Source organism: Mixophyes fleayi, chromosome 8 (assembly GCF_038048845.1).
Source record: "Mixophyes fleayi isolate aMixFle1 chromosome 8, aMixFle1.hap1, whole genome shotgun sequence".
Taxonomy (NCBI): Eukaryota; Metazoa; Chordata; class Amphibia; order Anura; family Limnodynastidae; genus Mixophyes; species Mixophyes fleayi.
This window is the reverse complement of record NC_134409.1, coordinates 19,761,726-19,781,238: the sequence shown is the minus strand read 5'-3', so window position 1 is coordinate 19,781,238 and position 19,513 is coordinate 19,761,726. Positions and strand designations below refer to the sequence as shown.

Here is a 19,513-nt window from a genome sequence, read left to right as displayed (position 1 = left end):
GTTTTGATGAAAATTGTCAGAGTACTGCTGGGCTATTACTACACATGTTTGTCTAGTGCTTATATTCCACTTGTGCATTATATCACAGAGATCTTTAATGGAGCTATCAGTCTTCTATCTCTTCCGTAAGGCATTTCTTAATTGTTATAAATCAGATAGAAAGTAACCCATGACATGGAGTATAGGTAGTGCAGAGATTTAGGAACCCTGATTGAAAATACTCAAATGTTAAATTAGGGTCCAATTTTAAATTCATTCTAAATCAGGGACAGTAATTTAGGTCATCAAGGAAATGTTCAAGGGTAAAGTGTTCGTCTGTTCTTGATTTTAGAAATATACAATTTGTGTGATCTATGAAGGCATTAGGTAGAATACCAGACCATTAGATTCGGCTGGGTCCTGATGATGATGGATTTAATCTACAAGTGAATGATTGGAGGAATTCAGATTTGTCCTTGTTGGATTTGGAAATATTTCAGTTAGTACTTGATGGGGGTTTTTGAAGGTCCATAGATGCCAACGAGATTAGAGATATCTTGCGTTTCTGACCCGCACAGCTCTTTATAAAGTGAAAAGTCTAAGGGGTATATTTACTAAACTGCAGGTTTGAAAAAGTGAGATGTTGCCTATAGCAACCAATCGGATTCTAATTATCATTTATACATTCTACAAAATGACAGCTAGAATCTAATTGGTTGCTATAGGCAACATCTCCGCTTTTTCAAACCCGCAGTTTAGTAAATATACTCCTAAAAGTTAATGATAAAATCTACATTTTATATAAATCTCAAGGAAATTTTGAGCATATCAATAAAACTTGTAAACATTGGATTTTAGTTAATAGTCCCAAATTTACTTCTAAAGCTGCAGATACAAGAACCTTATTAAAAAGAAAGCTCATCCTGGAGTGCATCGTGCCGTTGTTCTCAACGGCACGTAGATCGGCTCTGCGTACTCCCGGAGTCAGCAAGGAACGGCTCTCAAGATACGTGTGGTGATGACTATGGGTGTAGGTGCACTCTGCTGTACTAGAGCAGACACTGCAGGATGCGGACAATACCTATGTGGGATGTGAAATCTCAAAAGAACGCACAGAAAAAAAATATTAATCAATTAATGTTACCTGTTAATAATATAGAAATGGAAATTGTATAAAAAAAATGTATATAATTTTTTTTCTGTTGAAAAACATTTATTAGGCTGTCCTTAATGCCTACTGTACATAAAATACATATTTACAGTGGCTTCTGATTGCAAACACATGTTATATCATGCACACGCTACTGACCCAGGACTTAGACTAGACCCTTAGCTGGTGCAAGAGATACGGCAGATAAACAAGAAACTTTCACAGTCGCAGAGCCTCGTTCTAATGTTGCTGCATTCGCTTGAGTTTGGCACGCCCACATTGTGCATCGAGTACGGGCACACACCAATTCCCCGCCCCGTTCACTCCCCGAAATCATAGACCGTCGTAACTGTCATTTGTGTTGGCATATGCAGTGGACTTGCTTTTGTTGACGGCCAAGTGTCCTCATTCTGGGCATGCGCAGAAGGGGATTGCGTACGATACGCACAAAAAACAGAGATACATTCCTTAATGACTCAGGCCCATTGTGTTTAAAATCTCATCCAGTAAATCTCACTGCCGGTGAGAGCAGTGTTATTGTTGGCAGCAACCCTTGGTTGTATAGGGCAAATTGATTAAACAACACCAATTACAACTTTGGGCTTTTGTAAAAAAGTTCAAAGCTCTTTATTCATAAAGTTTATGTAGTAAACCACGAATATTAGCATGGACAACACATAGACCTTTTTGGAAGCTTTAAGTGGTCACTATGAACAGTCCAGGTGTCCAGAAAGGTAAGGGCCAGCATTAGTTTTAATATCACCTGCTAGAGACAGCAACAGGATGAATAGAAATGTTAAATGACTGTATGAGTCTTGGGAGAGAGGCACGGCTGCCACATCTGTTGGACTTACGGGTCGACGGGGGACTTGTTTTTAGCCCTCGCTACCAACATTCACTGGAAAGTGCAAAGCCTTTGAGTAAACCTGGATGAATAACGACATAAAGTTTACACCGGAGGGAAGGGGTGTGTTGTACAGAGTTAAATGGGTTAGAAAATGAGGTCACAATAAGAAAAATAGTGCAGCTGGTAACATTTTCCTAATGCAGAATATGGAAGAGAATGAGAGGTGTTGTGAACAGTACATAAGAGAGCATCTGGGCAGTGGAGATATAGGTACAGAAATAAAAGGAACTCAACGTGGATTGGGTTGATGTGTCCTCTAACGTTCGAGTTTTCACCTCCTGTTTAGCTCCTGAATAACTCTACTAATTTAATATTATTGTTAACTATTCGTAAAATCACATCTTAAAAAACACACTTAGAGAACACACAATGCAGCATTAGCTCTAACTAAATGGATCCAAACTGTTCTCTAAAATTCTTGTGGCTACTTCATTGGTTTGTTTTTGGAAGAGAGCTGCACAGATATGGCGATTGACCATTAACCGTTACCGTTCACCAATAAAAGCCGGGCCAGTCACTCTGCTCCAATTCCGCTTTGGTCACGGTGTATCCTCCATGACTTCTTGCTGTAGCCTTTTGGCCCTCCTCAGTCCTGCCCCAGGCACAGAGTTTTCCTTTAACCAGAGGCCAGCAGCGTGTTTCAAGACTAGGAGGTGATACGTCCTTTGTATTGTTTGAAGTAAAGTTTTTCCGTTGCGATCACTGTGGTTCCAGAGCACAAGAGTTTTATTCACAAAATAGATTACAGGGCAAAGTATCGCATGCATACGCCTGCGCGGTCGGCACCGACAACAAGCTTCAATGAGAACGCTCTGGTTTCCAAAGGCAGAGGAGAACAATTTATACACTGTACAGTCATAAAAAGCACTGACATCACAAAGATACACAGATACAGTATTAAGATCCACATCCATAGGTCTATTATGGGTCATGACCTCCCAATAACTCGACGCCCCACTGGTTGATTCCTCTGCCCATTGTTTTATGAGGCGTGGTTCATCTTTCCATGTGTGGCCAGGCGTCCTTTCCTCAGTCTTCCGCTCCTGGACCTGTATGAACTGATTCTTTTGTGACATCGGTGGAGTTGCTATTTGCTGTATGAAAACTAATATTAGTTATAACGAGCATTCGCAATGTGCAAACGCTCCATAAATATGGCCGTAAACGTTCTCATGCAATTGTAAACAGAATGAGACCAATCTCAACGTAATTAAAATGTTGGAAACATTAATTAGCTTATTCACCACATTATATTTTATATTAACTGAAAAGAATATATTAAACTCATTTACATATTGCTAAGATAATGATTCAATTGCGTATTGATCGCATTGCAACCAATATTAGTGAACAGAAGTGTACTTCATCCGGTTATTAAGCTTCAATAGAGGCGTTTGGCAGTGACAGGAGATTGACAGCCTCTTGCTTATGTCTCTCTACAGTATGTGTGCGTGTGGTAGCGCCAGACTGCTCGCGCTGCCCCCGTCTCTGAACAACTCCTCCTTAGTGAGGCTAAAATGCCGCAGAAGCGCATCAGAGTTGGTTCAGGAGTTGCAGTGAACCCCGGATATTAGTTGGCATTATTCTTATATCTCTCAGATGATGTGAGAGGTATAGAACATGGCTGCTCTACTGTGTAGCCATCTTAAACTACTGTCTGTATGCCAACTAACTCTGTATATTATCATACAGACATCCCAGAATTCCCCTTTGGAAAATTGGCACAAAACATGCCAGCCTCTTGATCTGCCCACACTTTCTCCATCTTCCAGCACGCCACGTTACTTTTGGCTGCCGAAAATTTGGATTGTCCTGTGGAACCAAGATTGTTGGCAGGTATGACGACATTTTGTAAACAAGTTGGGTGTTTCCTCATTAAAATTGATGATGTGTAAAACGTTTTACCACCTTCTGAATTGTGAACTGTTTTGCAAGAGTTTATCACCAATGCATGTATGATAACTATTTCAGGTTTTAGCCATTGAATCTGACTCTGTGTGTCTGTCCATAGTTTCTTGGTTGTGACTATGGCACTTTTCACATGAAAGTTCATGAAAATATGTGAATTATATTGCACAAAGTGAAAAATATTGCATTTTCCCAGGTGAATTATTTGCAACTGTTTTCATGGCTAATTGACTTCCCCCCTTTGATTGTTGACTCCAATCGGGCAGGAAATGTGAATATATATATTTTCTGTAAAGTGCTGCATAATATAGTGGCACAATATACATAAAGGTAAATGAGAATACAAGTAGTCCTAGAAACTATCTTGTAAATGATGTCAGCAGATCAGAGGTGTAAGGTCTTTGAGAGTCTTTGTTCTCCATTTACAAGTTGCTAACATTTAAACTACTGTTGTGGTCCACTCTATCTGGTTATACCGTTACAATAATACAATTGTGGCACAATCAGTAAATGAATACATTTTAGATAATGTATGAAAGTCCGATTTTTTCAACTCGCCGGAAGTCGGCGACTTTGCAGCTAAAATTTAAAGCGGCGATGGTTTGTAAAGGCAAACTTGCCTTTACAAGCCATCGCCGTTTTAAATTTTAGCTGCAAAGTCACCGATTTCCGGCCAGTTGACTTTCATACATTTACCCCTAGGTCACACACTGCATAGTTTGCGCAAATACACGCAATTGTCTATCAAGCACATTTCAACCTGAACGCCCCCATTTTGAGCCTTGATACTGACCGTAGAATTGCAGCACACACTTAATTCTTTCCAGCATCCCCGAACTGTCATAGCAGAGTAATACAGAAAAAGGTGTGCAGTTATAATCACAGATCTATGGAGAATATGTACATGTGATGCTAAGTCTAAGGTTTAAAAAAGGTGAAATGTATAATGTTAATCATCATGCACCATTAACACACTTTACTGTTTTTTTTTTTTATAATGTACAATGGAGGTACAGTCAATGTGTTTATTGGAAGAGCAACACAGAAGATCTTGGCTAAAGTTATCAAATGAATGCGCTCACACAGAAGAGTGAAGTAAAAACACGAACCATAGCTGAGCCATCGCAAACTGTATAAACTTTAATTACAACTTCCAATTTTCATTAGTGTGTAACTTGGCCCAAATGAAGAAACTGAAATAAATTTGGCACAATTATTTCTCTTTTAGGCCAGAGGAAATTTTCTTAATTAAAGTTACGAAAACTCATTGGTATTTTTTTGGGGATTTTTTGGTATAAGGTTTACAGTTTGAAATGTTTATTTAAGTTTTCAGAAAATCTTGTAATACTAAGGGAAATAGACTTCTTGACCCATTCCGTTTAGTTACAATGCATGGCTCCGGCATACACGGTTCTGTGTTACAGTAGGATATTAGTATGACTTTTTAGTTTTATTCCTGCCTTCACGATGAGGTCATAACTGCTAGTGGAGGAAGAGCAGGAGCCACATCTCTTTAACCACAGCCACTAAAATGCTAATTAATCAATGTGTTAACAATGTTTTGTAATATCTTGTTCCACCTTTGTCAGTTTTTCCATAAGGTTTTTTGTGTATTTTGGACACATGGTAACTGGACGATAAGTTGATATAAAATAAATGGTTTGAAAGGGTGTTGTCCACATAAGTTTGTACATTTACAACACAGGTGGCTGTATTTTTAATACCTGTACAGGAAAAGCGTTTTCCTCAAATCCAGAATCTCACTTCTCTTAGGGATGGACCTCTGGACCTCTGACAGACCTAAATATTTCTTAGTGCAAATAGCATAAATATACTATATGATCTAGCAAAACAACTAATCATTTGCTTACTCAGTGTCACGGACAGTCAGATGAAGTGGGTCCCTCGGAGCCTGCTTGGTTTAGCACCACCTACAGGGAGGTGCGGCGTCTAATGGAACAGAATGTATTCACCAGTAAACCCTGCAAGGAAGTATGGTCTTTGCGGCTTCTGTCCCGCAGGTCGCGGTTCTCCAAGTCGGCACCATACGAGATCCAACGGAAAGCATTGGATGGGGGAGAATGCAATAGGAAGTGTAACGATCAGCAGACAGGAGCACAGGAGCCCAGGTACACTGAATAACAAGATGACTGGACCGGCAAAGGTGTAACGGTCTGCGGCAAGGATACACAGAGGTCCGCGTATGCTGGGCAGCAAGGTGACTGGATCAGCAGAGGTGTAATGAGAGCCAGGAGAAGACACATCCACACAGAAGGAAAGACTTGAAGAACTGGGCCGGAATGAATGAACCAGGTGTCTTAAGTAGTCTAGCCAATAGAAGGCACTAACCAATAAGCAGGAATGGTACTCTTTAAAGGATGGCTCTGCACCAACCAGAGACAGCCGTGGCGTTCCTACGCCGAAGAGGAGTGGCAGGGGGGAGCCACAGGTGATTTAACCGGGACCCGGGCGAGCAATCGGCGGTCCCAGTATGTGATAATCTGGGACAATTGTAGGATTACTTTGGGCGAATTCCAAATGTAAAAGCATGCTTGACAACTCAATGATCCTCCTCTCCTGGACATCACGGAGGGGTGGTCAAGTAGCAAGTGATGGGAGGACGAAATGTTGTGATCACGCTCTAGGCTGCAGCCTAGTCAGCCTAAAGGATAATCAGAGCCATTCCCGATTTTCAGGCGGTGATACACTGTTCCACCCCTGACCTCGGCTTATAAATCCTCGACTATGAGGGTCTGCTAAGTGTTGTACTGTACATGAATTTAAGGATCTGACATGACCATTTTCCGATACAAAAATCTTATACAACTGGGTAAAAAAAGATCAGCTGAAATACCTTTATAAGGGTCTTACAGAAGGTATATTGATGTATTGCACAACAGAATGAATAAAAACAAACACATACTTTCCAGAGCGGGCACCGGCTACAAACAATTTGGGAAAGTGATTTCCTCAATGACTCCTCTGAAAAGAATACAATCTCTGCAGTCAGATTAAATCTGTTATTTATTTTACTCTGCACATGTTTCCAGGGGCGAAAAGTTCAGCAGGATGTATAGATTTGTCGAGTTTTGTAAATATCGCTTCTGACTGACACAAAAGCTCCTTCAGTGCAAAAAGCTGGCACGGATGGCACAGAAGTGAATGAATGGTCGCAGTTGACACGTGTAGCCCACCCAGAGGTGAGGCATGTAGATATAAAGGATGGTTCCTGCCTATCCATGGTGACATCCCACAATCCCCAGCACAATCGTATACAATGTCAAAGCAACAATCTAGATTGAATGCAGTGGACTCAGCTTAAAATGTCATATCAATCTTATACACAGCAAAATTTAAACAGAACAAAAAAAATAAAATGATATAACTTAGGAAAGTTTTGTCCAGTTTATCAAAGGGTGAAAGCTTGTTTTCACTTTGCCATATATATTAAGATTATAATCGTCAGTAATAAAGCTGCCATGTTAAGTATCACAAAAGTATGGAGGTACTATCAAGTAACATTGCAGTACAAGTACCGTGACACTTAAATATCACAGGATGGCGTTAATAGGTGAGACCATTGATTTTTATGTTATAATGATTGCATAAATTATTGTTTTCAGGGTAGGTCTATTTAAAATGAATAGAGTCATTGCCATGCCCCAGAAAAAAACTTTTTTTGTGTGGAGGAAATAAAAAAGATAAATTTAATATAACTTATATACTATTTACTACTATATTTGTATGTATAAAACCTTTTTTTTTAAAAAGAAAGCAAACAAAAAAATAGGGATGTGCACCGGCCACTTTTGGTGTCTCGTGTTTTGGATTCGGATTTGCTTGAGGTTTTGGGTTCGGATTTGTTTCGCAAAACACCTGACGAAAGGTTTTGGTTCGGATTTAAGGTTTTGGATTCGGATTTATTTTGAAAAAAACATAAAAAGTGTTAAAATCAAGTTTTTTGGTTTATTTTCACTCCTACGCTATTATTAACCTCAATAACATTCAATAACAATCATTTCCACTAATTCCCAGTCTATTCTGAACACCTCACACCTCACAATATTGTTTTTAGTCCAAAACGTTTCACCGAGGTAGCTTTCTGGACTGCATAGTGCAGTTGTCCCGGTACACAATTTGGTACCGGGGCCACAATACCTCCGCCTTCAAATGGTCTGAATTCCACTGCACAGCTCCTGCTCCTACATCCTCTGCAGCATATACAGGTTCGAGCGTGTCAATACCTCTTGTTTTTGACGATGACAAGTCATTTGGTACCGGGGCCACAATACCTCCTCCAACTTTCAAGTGTAGTGTTTATAATTTATAAAAACTACAGTAGTTATAGCACGTCAATAACTCTTGTTTTAGACGACCATGGTACAGAGCATTCATCATTGAGATCCCATCAAGTATGTGAAAGACAGACAGCATCGAAGCATCGAACTTGGGCTTTTTGGATTTTACATGCCCTGTACTAGGAGATTGGGCATCGGGCTTGCCAGATGACGTTGATGGCATTTCATCGTCTATGTCATGACTAGTGGCAGCAGCTTCAGCATTAGGAGGAAGTGGGTCTTGATCTTTCCCTACTTTATCCTCCAAATTTTTGTTTTCCATTATATGTTGCACAAGAGAGCGTACCCCTAAGCCACACACACTCGGCAAAGCCTTTAAAAATTATATGCGGCACAGGAGAGTACCACTGGACTTATACTGCTGAATCAGTGAACTTTGTAATATAGCAGTACCACTGGAATTATACTGCTGAATCAGTGAACTTTGTAATATAGCAGTACCAATGGACTTATACTGCAGAATTAGTGAACTTTGTAATATTGCAGTACCAATGGACTTATACTGCAGGATTGTTTTTGGATATTTTTTTTTAATTTCTTTTTTTTATAATTATTTATTTTTTATTTTTTTTATAACTTTTTTTTAATTTTTTTATAACTTGGGAATAATGGGGAAATAACAATGCCCTTAGAAGGACTGAGCACAGGACACAGCACCACTGGACTGAACAGGACACAGCACAGGACCCAGCAGCACCACTGAACTCAGAAGGACAGAGCACATGACACAGCACCACTGGACTGAGCAGAACACAGCACAGCACAGAACTGAACAGCACAGCACAGCACGAGATATAGCAGGACAGAGGATCACCTAACACAACCTCCCTCTACCCTGATCAATGCCCGAGTGAAGATGGCGGCGGCTAGCGAGGAATTTATAGAATACGAGTATCGCGAGATCCGACAGCGGGATTATGACTCAGAGCCTCGGTTTCAGTTTTGCAATTGGCGGGAATACCCGGATCTGTCTCGGATCCGGCTCGGATCGGCAACGTTCGGGTGGGCTCGGATTTCAGATATCCAAGCCCGCTCATCTCTACAAAAAAACACACACAGATTTCATTATTTTTGTGATAGCGGTGGAACTAAAAGTTCAAAATGTGCATGTGTAAGACCCCACACATTATCAGTAGAGAAGGGGACCTCCAGAGCAATAAGTATTTTCTATCGCTCTGGAAAGCTTTCGCCGTGGCAGCTGAGCTTTGTAAAGATGTGTAAAAGTTTGTAATAAACTTTTCTTTTCTCTATCACCCCAAAAGTGGATGGGTATTAGAGTTTAGGCTATTTGGTTATGACATTTGTTCCAGAGGTATGGTTGATTTAATTTACATATTTCTTTAATATTAAAATATTGCAAGTAGCAGTACTTAAACCTGTGAAGAAGTCTAGTTGACCTACACATCCTATAAGAAAGTACCCTATTGGACTATTAGACCAGAAGAAGAAAGCATGTATCCGAGGTATGCTCCCTGTGTACACCTGCCAGTGGTGCACATGGCAATGCAGGGGTATATTAAGGGGCTGAGAGGAGGATTGGGGTGGGCGTGATGCTAGAATGCCTCCAATGTGAAACGCCAACTCCCCTGGTCCCAATTCCCAAACTTACAATGTTGGGATCTATGCATGGCTATAACTGTTGGGAAAGGATACAGTTACCTTGGACCAATGATAACCTGCTAATGTCAAGGACAGCTGCTTTTTCCCTAAGCACAGCTGAGCAGATTGGTAGACTGACCCTCTCCCTGAGACCACCATGTGTGGTCACATATATACCCACCATGACAGTCCTGGCTGGGCACCTCTGATAGCCCTTTTGCCCTGAACAATGAAGAATGCCAGGTCTTTTCCACTGCTATATATTGTTATATACACTGGACAATGTCAGGGCTTCACCTGGGCTCCAATCTGCTTTTTCTCACAGCTGTAGCAGATCCTCTTGGGAACTAGAGCTGTCATTAAACATCCTCCTCTGCTGAGATCCACCGTTTAGCGAGACACAAGTTTACAAATCCTAACAACAATTCTACGCTGTGCTGCCCAAGGGCCTCAGCTCTATATAACGGCGTTTAGTTCTGCGAATTACCATTATTTTTTATTGATAGGACATGTTTTGTGCACACAGGAAGATTTGTATGGGTTATAGCTGACTTGACATCTTTAATACCCAGATTTACTGTCCCTGCTCTGCAATGTAAATCATGTTATCCACCAAGTTGATTTCAAGGTGTGTTTTACATTCCTTGGAACACCCCCCATAAAATAGGCTCTGTCTAGTTTTGCTTGTTTACAGAAAAATAATCTTCAAAATTGTCACAATAATACATTAACTATACACTATATGGACAAAAGTATTCGGACGCTTGACCATTACTCCAACAGGGACTGTAATGACATTGTATTCAAATACATATACTTTAATATGGAGTTGTTCCCCCTTTTGCAGCGATAACAGCTTCCACTCTTCTTGGAAGGTTTTCCACAAGATGTTGGAGTGTTTCTGTGGGAATTTGTGCCCATCCATTCTGTAGAGCAGTGATGGCTAACCTGTGACACTCCAGGTGTTGTGAAACTACAAGCCCCAGCATGCTTTGCCAGTAGATAGCTAGCTGATAGCTGGCAAAGCATGCTGGGGCTTGTAGTTTTACAACCTCTGGAGTGTCACAGGTTAGCCATCACTGCTGTAGAGCATATATGAGGTCAAGCACTGGTGTTGGAGGAGAAGGCCTGGCTCGCAATTTCCGTTCCAGTTCATCCCAGAGGTGTTCGATGGGGTTGAGGTCAGGGCTCTGTGCGGTCAGTCAAGTTCTTTCACAATGAGCTCACCATGTTTTTGTAGTCCTTGCTTTGTGCACCGGGGCACAGTCATGTTATAATAGAAAAGGGCCTTCCCCAAACTGTTTCCACAAAGTTGGAAGCATAGCATTGTCCAAAATGACTTAGTTTTCTGAAGCATTAAGTCCAAACCCTGAAAAACGGCCCCATACCATTATCACTCCTCCACCAAAGTTCACAGATGGCATAATGCAGTCAGGCAGTTAACGCTCTCCCGGCTTCTGCCAAACCCAGACTCTTCCATCTGACTGCCAAACAGATTGATTTTTCGTCACTCCACAGAACACGTATCCACTACCCCACAGTCCAGTATCGGTGTGCTTTACACCACTCCATCCCACGCTTGGCATTGGTATTGGTGATGTCAGGCTTGTATGCAGTTGCTCGGCTATGGAAACCCATTGCATTATGCTCTCGCCGCACAGTTTTTGTGCTTACATTAATACTAGTGGAAGTTTGGAACTCTTCAGCTATGGAATCAGCAGAGTGTTGGTGACTATTACCCACCATGCACCTTAGCAGTCGTTGACCCCGCTCTGTGATTTTGCGTGGTCATCCGCTTCATGTCTGAGTTGCTGTTGTTCCTAAACGCTTCTACTTTCTAATAATATCACTTACAGTTGACAGTGGAATATCCAGCAGGGATGAAATTTCTTATTGTAAAGGTGGCATCCTATCACAGTACCACGCATGCTATCACAGTACCACGCATGCTATCACAGTACCACGCATCCTATCACAGTACCACGCATCCTATCACAGTACCACGCATCCTATCACAGTACCACGCATCCTATCACAGTACCACGCATCCTATCACAGTACCACGCATCCTATCACAGTACCACACATCCTATCACAGTACCATGCATCCTATCACAGTACCACACATCCTATCACAGTACCACACATCCTATCACAGTACCACGCATCCTATCACAGTACCACGCTTGAAGTCACTGAGCTCTTCAGAATGACCCATTTTGTATCACAAATATCTGCAAATAGAGACTGCATGGCTAGGTGCTTGATTTTATACACCTCTGGCAACGGGTCTGATTGTAACACCTCAATTCAATAATTAACAGGTGTGGCCAAATACTTTTGTCCATATAGTGTATATTCCATAATATTCAAATAGCAAAATAAAATACATACTTACAGTGTTCTGTACAGGACATGTATTTAGGTCCCTGGTGCATATTTCTATAATACTATTATTATTAGTTGTGAGACATTTATTATTTGTAATAGTTTCATTATACTATGCAGCTGTACAGAGAATATTATCATGTATCCTTCATATCAATTCACCTTTTACATATTTCCATGGTCTTGTAAATGGGGAAATCTCTAAATATAAATTATGTTTTCTCACAACATCAGACAAGTGCCAAAAGTCATGTAGCTCAGTCCCAAGACAGAAACAAAAATCATCAGGCCCACCAAGGTAGGACAAGTATTGGACCTTATAATACGGTTATATACTCCCAACGTTGGTCTCTCCGGCAGTGGGACAGAGCCCACAATCGGGATGGTTGGGAGGCAATTATCAGATAATTTGTCCCATTCAAACATGAAAATGGTCTGGGGAGACTTGGGGGATATGTGATACATTTCTTGTGGGTTCCGTTACTAATGGTGAAATAGGATCCGGGTGCTGGGAGGGCTTTTGGTTTTGATACCATTAACCCAGCACCTAAATCTATTTCATGCTTGATAACTCTCATGGAATGTCCGGGAGACTCCCAAATTCCAGATAAGTCTCACGGACTCCCGGGAGAGCAGGCTATTCTCCCGCATCTTGCCAACTCCTAATGAAGTGGGCAGGATGGGGGACAAAATGACACAATACATGGCGCCCCCCTCTCCCACCCCCTCGTCTGGACTTGTTATTCACTTCCCCTCTGGGATCTCCTGGAGCCGAGGAAGTAAAGGTAGGCAAGTCTGATCAGCTATCTCTGTGAAAAGTGCCTATAGGAAACCTGTGTTATCACCGCAGATTAATGAATAGGGTCCTGTATGTTACTTATTTATCAGTGCTGCATATTATATATAAATACATAATAATAATAATGTTTGAAAATCTCTTCGCTTCCAGATTTGGGGGCATATTGACTAAACTGCGGGTTTGAAAAAGTGTAGATGTTGCCTATAGCAATCAATCAGATTCTAGTTACCATTAATTTAGTACATTCTACAAAATGACAGCTAGAATCTGATTGGTTGCTATAGGCAACATCTCCACTTTTTCAAATCCGCAGTTTAGTAAATCTAGCCCTTGATGTTTCTGCACACACTCATTCATGCGGTCCTCTGTTCTCCTTTAATGACAGCACCGTCTACAGCTTCACAAGTTTACTTTTAAAGGCGCTACATCTCCGGCTGTTAAAAAGAAAAAAAAGAGTCCATTAAGTGTATTAGCCATGTGTCTGATAAAATAACAACCTCTAATTACAGTATTTCAGACAGACTGTCCATTTACATTAACCTGTAGTTAAAGTTTTCAAACTGAAGCGCTAAGTTGTCACGCTGGAACATTTTTGCAAATTTATGTCATTTTTACTGTCTTGCTCTGCTGTAACTCAGCCTATAATGTAAATAAATCCTTCACTCATCCCCATTCTAAAACTCTTTGTGTATGTGTGAAGTGGAAGCTTTTTGAGCTAAGCATTACGTTTGTATGAACATCGTCTTCCAACCATGACTGTTTGCTTGGTAATTGTTACCATTAAGATTCCTATACTGTGTGAACTGTGTTTAAGTCGGAGACTTTAAAGTTTCTTGAATGAAAGTTCCATAAGCTTGATAACTACTAGCCGCAGCCAGAGTGGACGGTTGTCTAGGGCACAATGTTTAAACAATCTTTGTTCCTCTGATTTCATTGGAATCTGTCTAGAAAATTTTCAACAACTTCGGAACTCTTAAGTTCTAAAAGTGTTCCTGTTTAAAAAAAAAAAAATGTGTATTTCATTTTTTTTTTTTTTTTTTTAAATACTGCAAAAAAATTAAACTTGAATTAACTTGGACATTTTATTAAATGACTCCATGCAAGTTTTCATGGGAATGAATGATGGGTGTAATAATTTTAACAAAGAAATCAAACAATGGGTAATGTTTTTGAAGCTTGAAATATATATATATATGAATATACGGACAGCACATGTTCCTTGAAAAATAAAATGAGCAGATGTGTTATATATGCGTTTGATCTGTGAACTTTTGTTGCATGTATGTATTTACTTATGCACTATATACAAAGTACTACATTAAGTAACTTGTGATGTGCATTCAGCAAGCGTTTCCATTTTTTGCAGGATAAGGGTGTGGTCAAATGTGTCTAAAGTTGAAAATTGGTACTGTAGATATACATCATTCTTGCTCACTCTCCCGAAATGTCTGGGAGACTCCCGAATTTCGGGTAGGTCTCCTGGACTCCCGGGAGAGCAAGCAATTCTCCCACAACCTGCTCGTAGGGAGCCTAAATGACGCGATTCGAGGTGAATCGCATCATTTTGGCCCCACCCCTGTGACAAAATGTCGATTTTAACTGGCAACTATGATATACATACTAATAGGAAAATATTGTAAGATTGTTAATGTTTTGATAAAGGGCATTCTGCAATTAAATGGAAACTGAAACTTAACACGTGTGTTTATATGTATATCAGAGATATCTCCTACTAACTAACACAGAATATTTTAGGATTCCCCATAATTCTCTATGAGCACGGCGGCCTGGAACAATTTATCAAGCTCCAAAAAGCTTAGCTTTTCGGAGCTTGAACCTGATCGCTAACGGCATTTCAAGACACAATAAGCAAGCGCTTATAGTCATCCGCGGGACACCTGATATCAGATGCACCATCATGACTGTAATAGTAAATTTAACCTGTTAAGTCATCTGTCGTTGCTGCGCATAGCGCCAATGACAGGTGTTACTAAATGGTGTAAAAATGTTATTTATGTCCTGAAATGTAAATGCGCAAATTTACAAGAGGGTGTACGTCCTTCTTTTAAATGTAGGCCATATGTTGGTTTGGCTGGTATACTATCATTAGCAGGTTTTATTTTGTAAATCTCAGAATAGGGGATAGCTGCTTATTTGGCGAGACACTCGTTATCCCTCTTCATATAGACAAGGCTGCCGCCACTGATAATAAGGTGCGCATGCTGGAGTAAAGTGCTCTTGCTGCATTGGATAAAACATGCAATGTAAGATAACAAGAGTTCATGACAATCACTTTGTGGGTAGAAGATGTAGACTTAACTTTGCTTGTTTTGATGCAAGACCCATTTACAGTTGGTTCGTCGTTGACTACGGGTACACTATGGGTACACACTGCAGGCGTTTCAGCCGACTATTAAGTCAATCAAGCGATAAACAACAGTTCAGGTCTATATCGCATTAGTGTGTACACTTAAACGATGAGCGTTGGTCGTTCCAAAGTATCGATCGTCGTTTCATTTTTTTGTTCAGCAGAACTATAAATCTTGTTCCAATTCTGCAGTGTGTCTGCACTCACGATCCAGATCTCCATAGAGTTTAGAGAATACGGATCTGTAGGTGAATCTTTTAAAACATATATAGTGTGTACACATAAATCGACATGCTGATCAGGACTTTTTTTTCCCAGTCGTTGGTACAATCGTTGTAGATAACACATTGGTCGGAAAATTCTGTACTGTGCACCCAGCCTAAAACTGTACGGCCAGAGGCTGGCAGGGAAATAGTTTAATAATTATGATATTGGGGTTGCCCCTGATTTGTAGAATTACCCCTTGATAGTTGCCTAGGGTGGAAAAAAATGTAAAGTCAGCTCTGACGACGTGGTGCCAGCCAGCTACCCCAGGAGAAGGCGATCGCACCAACCTGTCCTATTGCAATACTTTTTTCCTTCACACATGTAATTGATTATCTTTAGGGGAAAATAAATGTAAGTCCAGAATAGGACTGAATTGACAGTCTAACTGTTAGACATGAGTGTAAACCATGGGTGTTAATACCTTGATCTAAGATTTAGTAAGAAACAGTCTGAAAGTGGAATTATAAACAGAACCACAGCAGGTTTGAATTAGTCATGAGATTAAAGGTGCACAGAGTGTAAGCTATTAATGTCAGGCTTTTGAAACATGTTTTGATATTTTTATTATGATTATAAGTGGCAAGAAAGACTGATTTGTGTCATGTAAATATAGTAGGGGGAAGTGTTGAAAATTTGACATATGTCATATAATACTTTTCATATTTTCATTTTTACTCTTACGGACTTACACTACCACGTGCATAATTGTGCAAGAACAAGCGATACCTTGATAGACAAGTTTTTGGTGCTTGCATCTGGTAGACAGACCTTGGACAAAGAACTTAATCAATAAAATTGTGCTGATGTTGCAGACTTTTTAGTGGCAGACATGGATTACCCACGATGCAGTTGGGATTAATGGCTAAGGATTCTGAGTAGAAGTTATGTAAGGTACATGACTCATAATTGCTCCTTGTTTCTTGGGTGTTATCAAAAACTGATCAGTTCCCAAAGCAAAATATAGCGCCCATCCCCTCGGATCCACTACCCAGCTGTTCTGCATCAGCTACAGAAAACCCCACCGGGCATCACACAGATGCCCCGTACTATACATTCCTTTTATCCTCTGTAGACGTAGAATTAAACTGCTGCTTAAATAAGTTTTTACAGACAGAATAGCCTTTATTGATGTTACTGGGGCTTGCTCTCCAATTACCACCATTAAGAGAGGTCATTATGAAAACTTTTCCATTAAAATTACTGGGTGCAGCTGTGATATACTGTGGCGTTCACCATATAATCATCATCATTTATTTATATAGCGCCACTTATTCCGCAGCGCTGTACAGAGAACTCATTCACATCAGTCCCTGCCCCATTGGAGCTTACAGTCAAAATTCCCTAACATAGACACAGACAGACAGAGAGAGAGAGACGAGGGTACATTTTTTGATAGCAGCCAATTAACCTACTAGTATATTTTTGTAGTGTGGGAGGAAACTGGAGCACCCGGAGGAAACCCATGCAAACACGGGGAGAACATACAAACTCCACACAGATAAGGCCATGGTCGGGAATTGAACTCATGACCCCACTGCTGTGAGGCAGAAGTGCTAACCACTTAGCCACCATGCTCCCACATATAATATGGACAACAGTTCACTCCATCTGTACACATCAATATTAAAGAACACCTTATAAGCACATGTGTTCATCTGGGTCATTTTCTTCCAACGCTAATGGGCTCTCATTTGTACTTGACTGAAAAAACGACTGCAAAGAACCAGGGTTATCATGGAACCTCAAAACTTCTTTGTGTGTGCAGGTGTGTCAACTTGTCTGCCTTGCACATTTTAGGATGTGAAATCCTTTGAATTGCCACCGAAAAAAGCAATCTGCACCTAAGTTTGCAGGTTTATCGATACAGCTGATAATGCAAATGTGCAAACAGTGAAATATCTGTGCAAAGTCCAACTTTTCTTCATTTTAGGACTAAATTAATATATTGTCTTATTTTTTGTTTTCAGCACCAAAACAGGCGGTGAGGTGATGACAGATGAACCTTCATTGAGGTACTTTGACCACATGCCCTCCGCATCGTCTTTCCCTGAAGAGTCAGACGATGAGCTGCTGCCTCCTCACCTCCTTCTACCAGACAGTATTAGCCAGCTGGAAGAATTCGGGAAACAAAACAACTGGCACCGGAAACACCACCGAAACCAGCGCAGGCGGCAGTTCAATGACCTCTGGGTCCGCTTGGATGACAGGTTTGTATTTGTTCACTTTCAATTAGCAGGGAATGTCTAGAGAATTACAGTATCAGTAATCATTCATTAGAAATCTGTGTAGTCCATGGAAGATCCGTTTTGTATATTTTTGGAATGGAGGTGTACTTTTATTTTATGAATGTATACATAGGTAATAGGAGGTAGTCCATCTTTAATGTAGAATGTACAAGATTTATTGGTGGACAGACCGATGATACCATGACGTGATGTTAGACCACATTGGTGGACAGACCGATGATACCATGACGTGATGTTAGACCACATTGGTGGACAGACCAGTGATACCATGACGTGATGTTAGACCACATTGGTGGACAGACCAGTGATACGATGATGTTATGTTAGACCACATTGGTGGACAGACCAGTGATACGATGATGTGATGTTAGACCACATTGGTGGACGGACCAATAATACCATGATGTGATGTTAGACCACATTGGTGGACAGATCAGTGATACCATGACGTGATGTTAGACAGCATTGGTGGACAGACCGATGATACCATGACGTGATGTTAGACCACATTGGTGGACAGATCAGTGATATCATGACGTGCTGTTAGACCACATTGGTGGACAGACCAGTGATACCATGACGTGATGTTAGACCACATTGGTGGACAGACCAGTGATACCATGACGTGCTGTTAGACCACATTGGTGGACAGATCAGTGATATCATGACGTGCTGTTAGACCACATTGGTGGACAGACCAGTGATACCATGACGTGATGTTAGACCACATTGGTGGACAGATCAGTGATACCATGACGTGCTGTTAGACCACATTGGTGGACAGATCAGTGATATCATGACGTGCTGTTAGACCACATTGGTGGACAGACCAATGATACCATGACGTGATGTTAGACCACATTGGTGGACAGACCAATGATACCATGACGTGATGTTAGACCACATTGGTGGACAGACCAGTGATACCATGACGTGATGTTAGACCACATTAGGGGACAGACCAGTGATACCATGTCGTGCTGTTGTCACACTTTGAGGGATCATTGACCGAGAGACAGAGGTTCTTATTGGAAACTGTGTGATGGAGCCATGGTGGAGAGCCGTGGTCAGGGAGCTTTGATGGAGAAGAACAATCTAGTGGGGCAGGCTGTGAGGCAGTGTTAGTAGAAGGGGAGAAGCTGCTGTGACAAACTTGGAAGGTGACATTAGTGAACTTGTTTACACAACCATGGGGAGCAGACATTTGGAATAATCCACCTCTGAGTTGGATTTTTGGATTTCTTGTCTCAAAAGCGATTAATATAACTAAGGATAATATACAAACTACAGTGCAATGTTTTTTTGGAATATGTCCCCCCCCCCCCTTTTTGTGCAGATGCACAGTTTTACCAGGATATGCTTTGCTTACTAATATAGTAGCATTCGTTGGGATAAAGTCTCTGATGGGAGGAGTCTGACGGGTTCGTGATGTTCCCGCTGATTATGGATGAGGTGCGTTATTGCACCAAGTTTTGCAACCACAAGAATTTGTTTTGTGGAAGTAGATTTTGTAAACTAAATAAAGTAGCGGAGAGCACGCATTT

The 19,513-nt window shown here is 40.8% G+C and overlaps 1 protein-coding gene across 1 annotated transcript in view; it reads left to right on the top strand.

Moving 5' to 3' along the window:
* Positions 1-19,513, top strand: part of TRABD2B (TraB domain containing 2B) — a 233,989-nt gene that overhangs the window by 188,908 nt on the left and 25,568 nt on the right. The window contains exon 6 of the mRNA XM_075182037.1: positions 17,691-17,930. Within this exon, the coding sequence (XP_075038138.1) occupies positions 17,691-17,930 (240 nt within the window). The remainder of the gene's footprint in view (positions 1-17,690; positions 17,931-19,513) is intronic.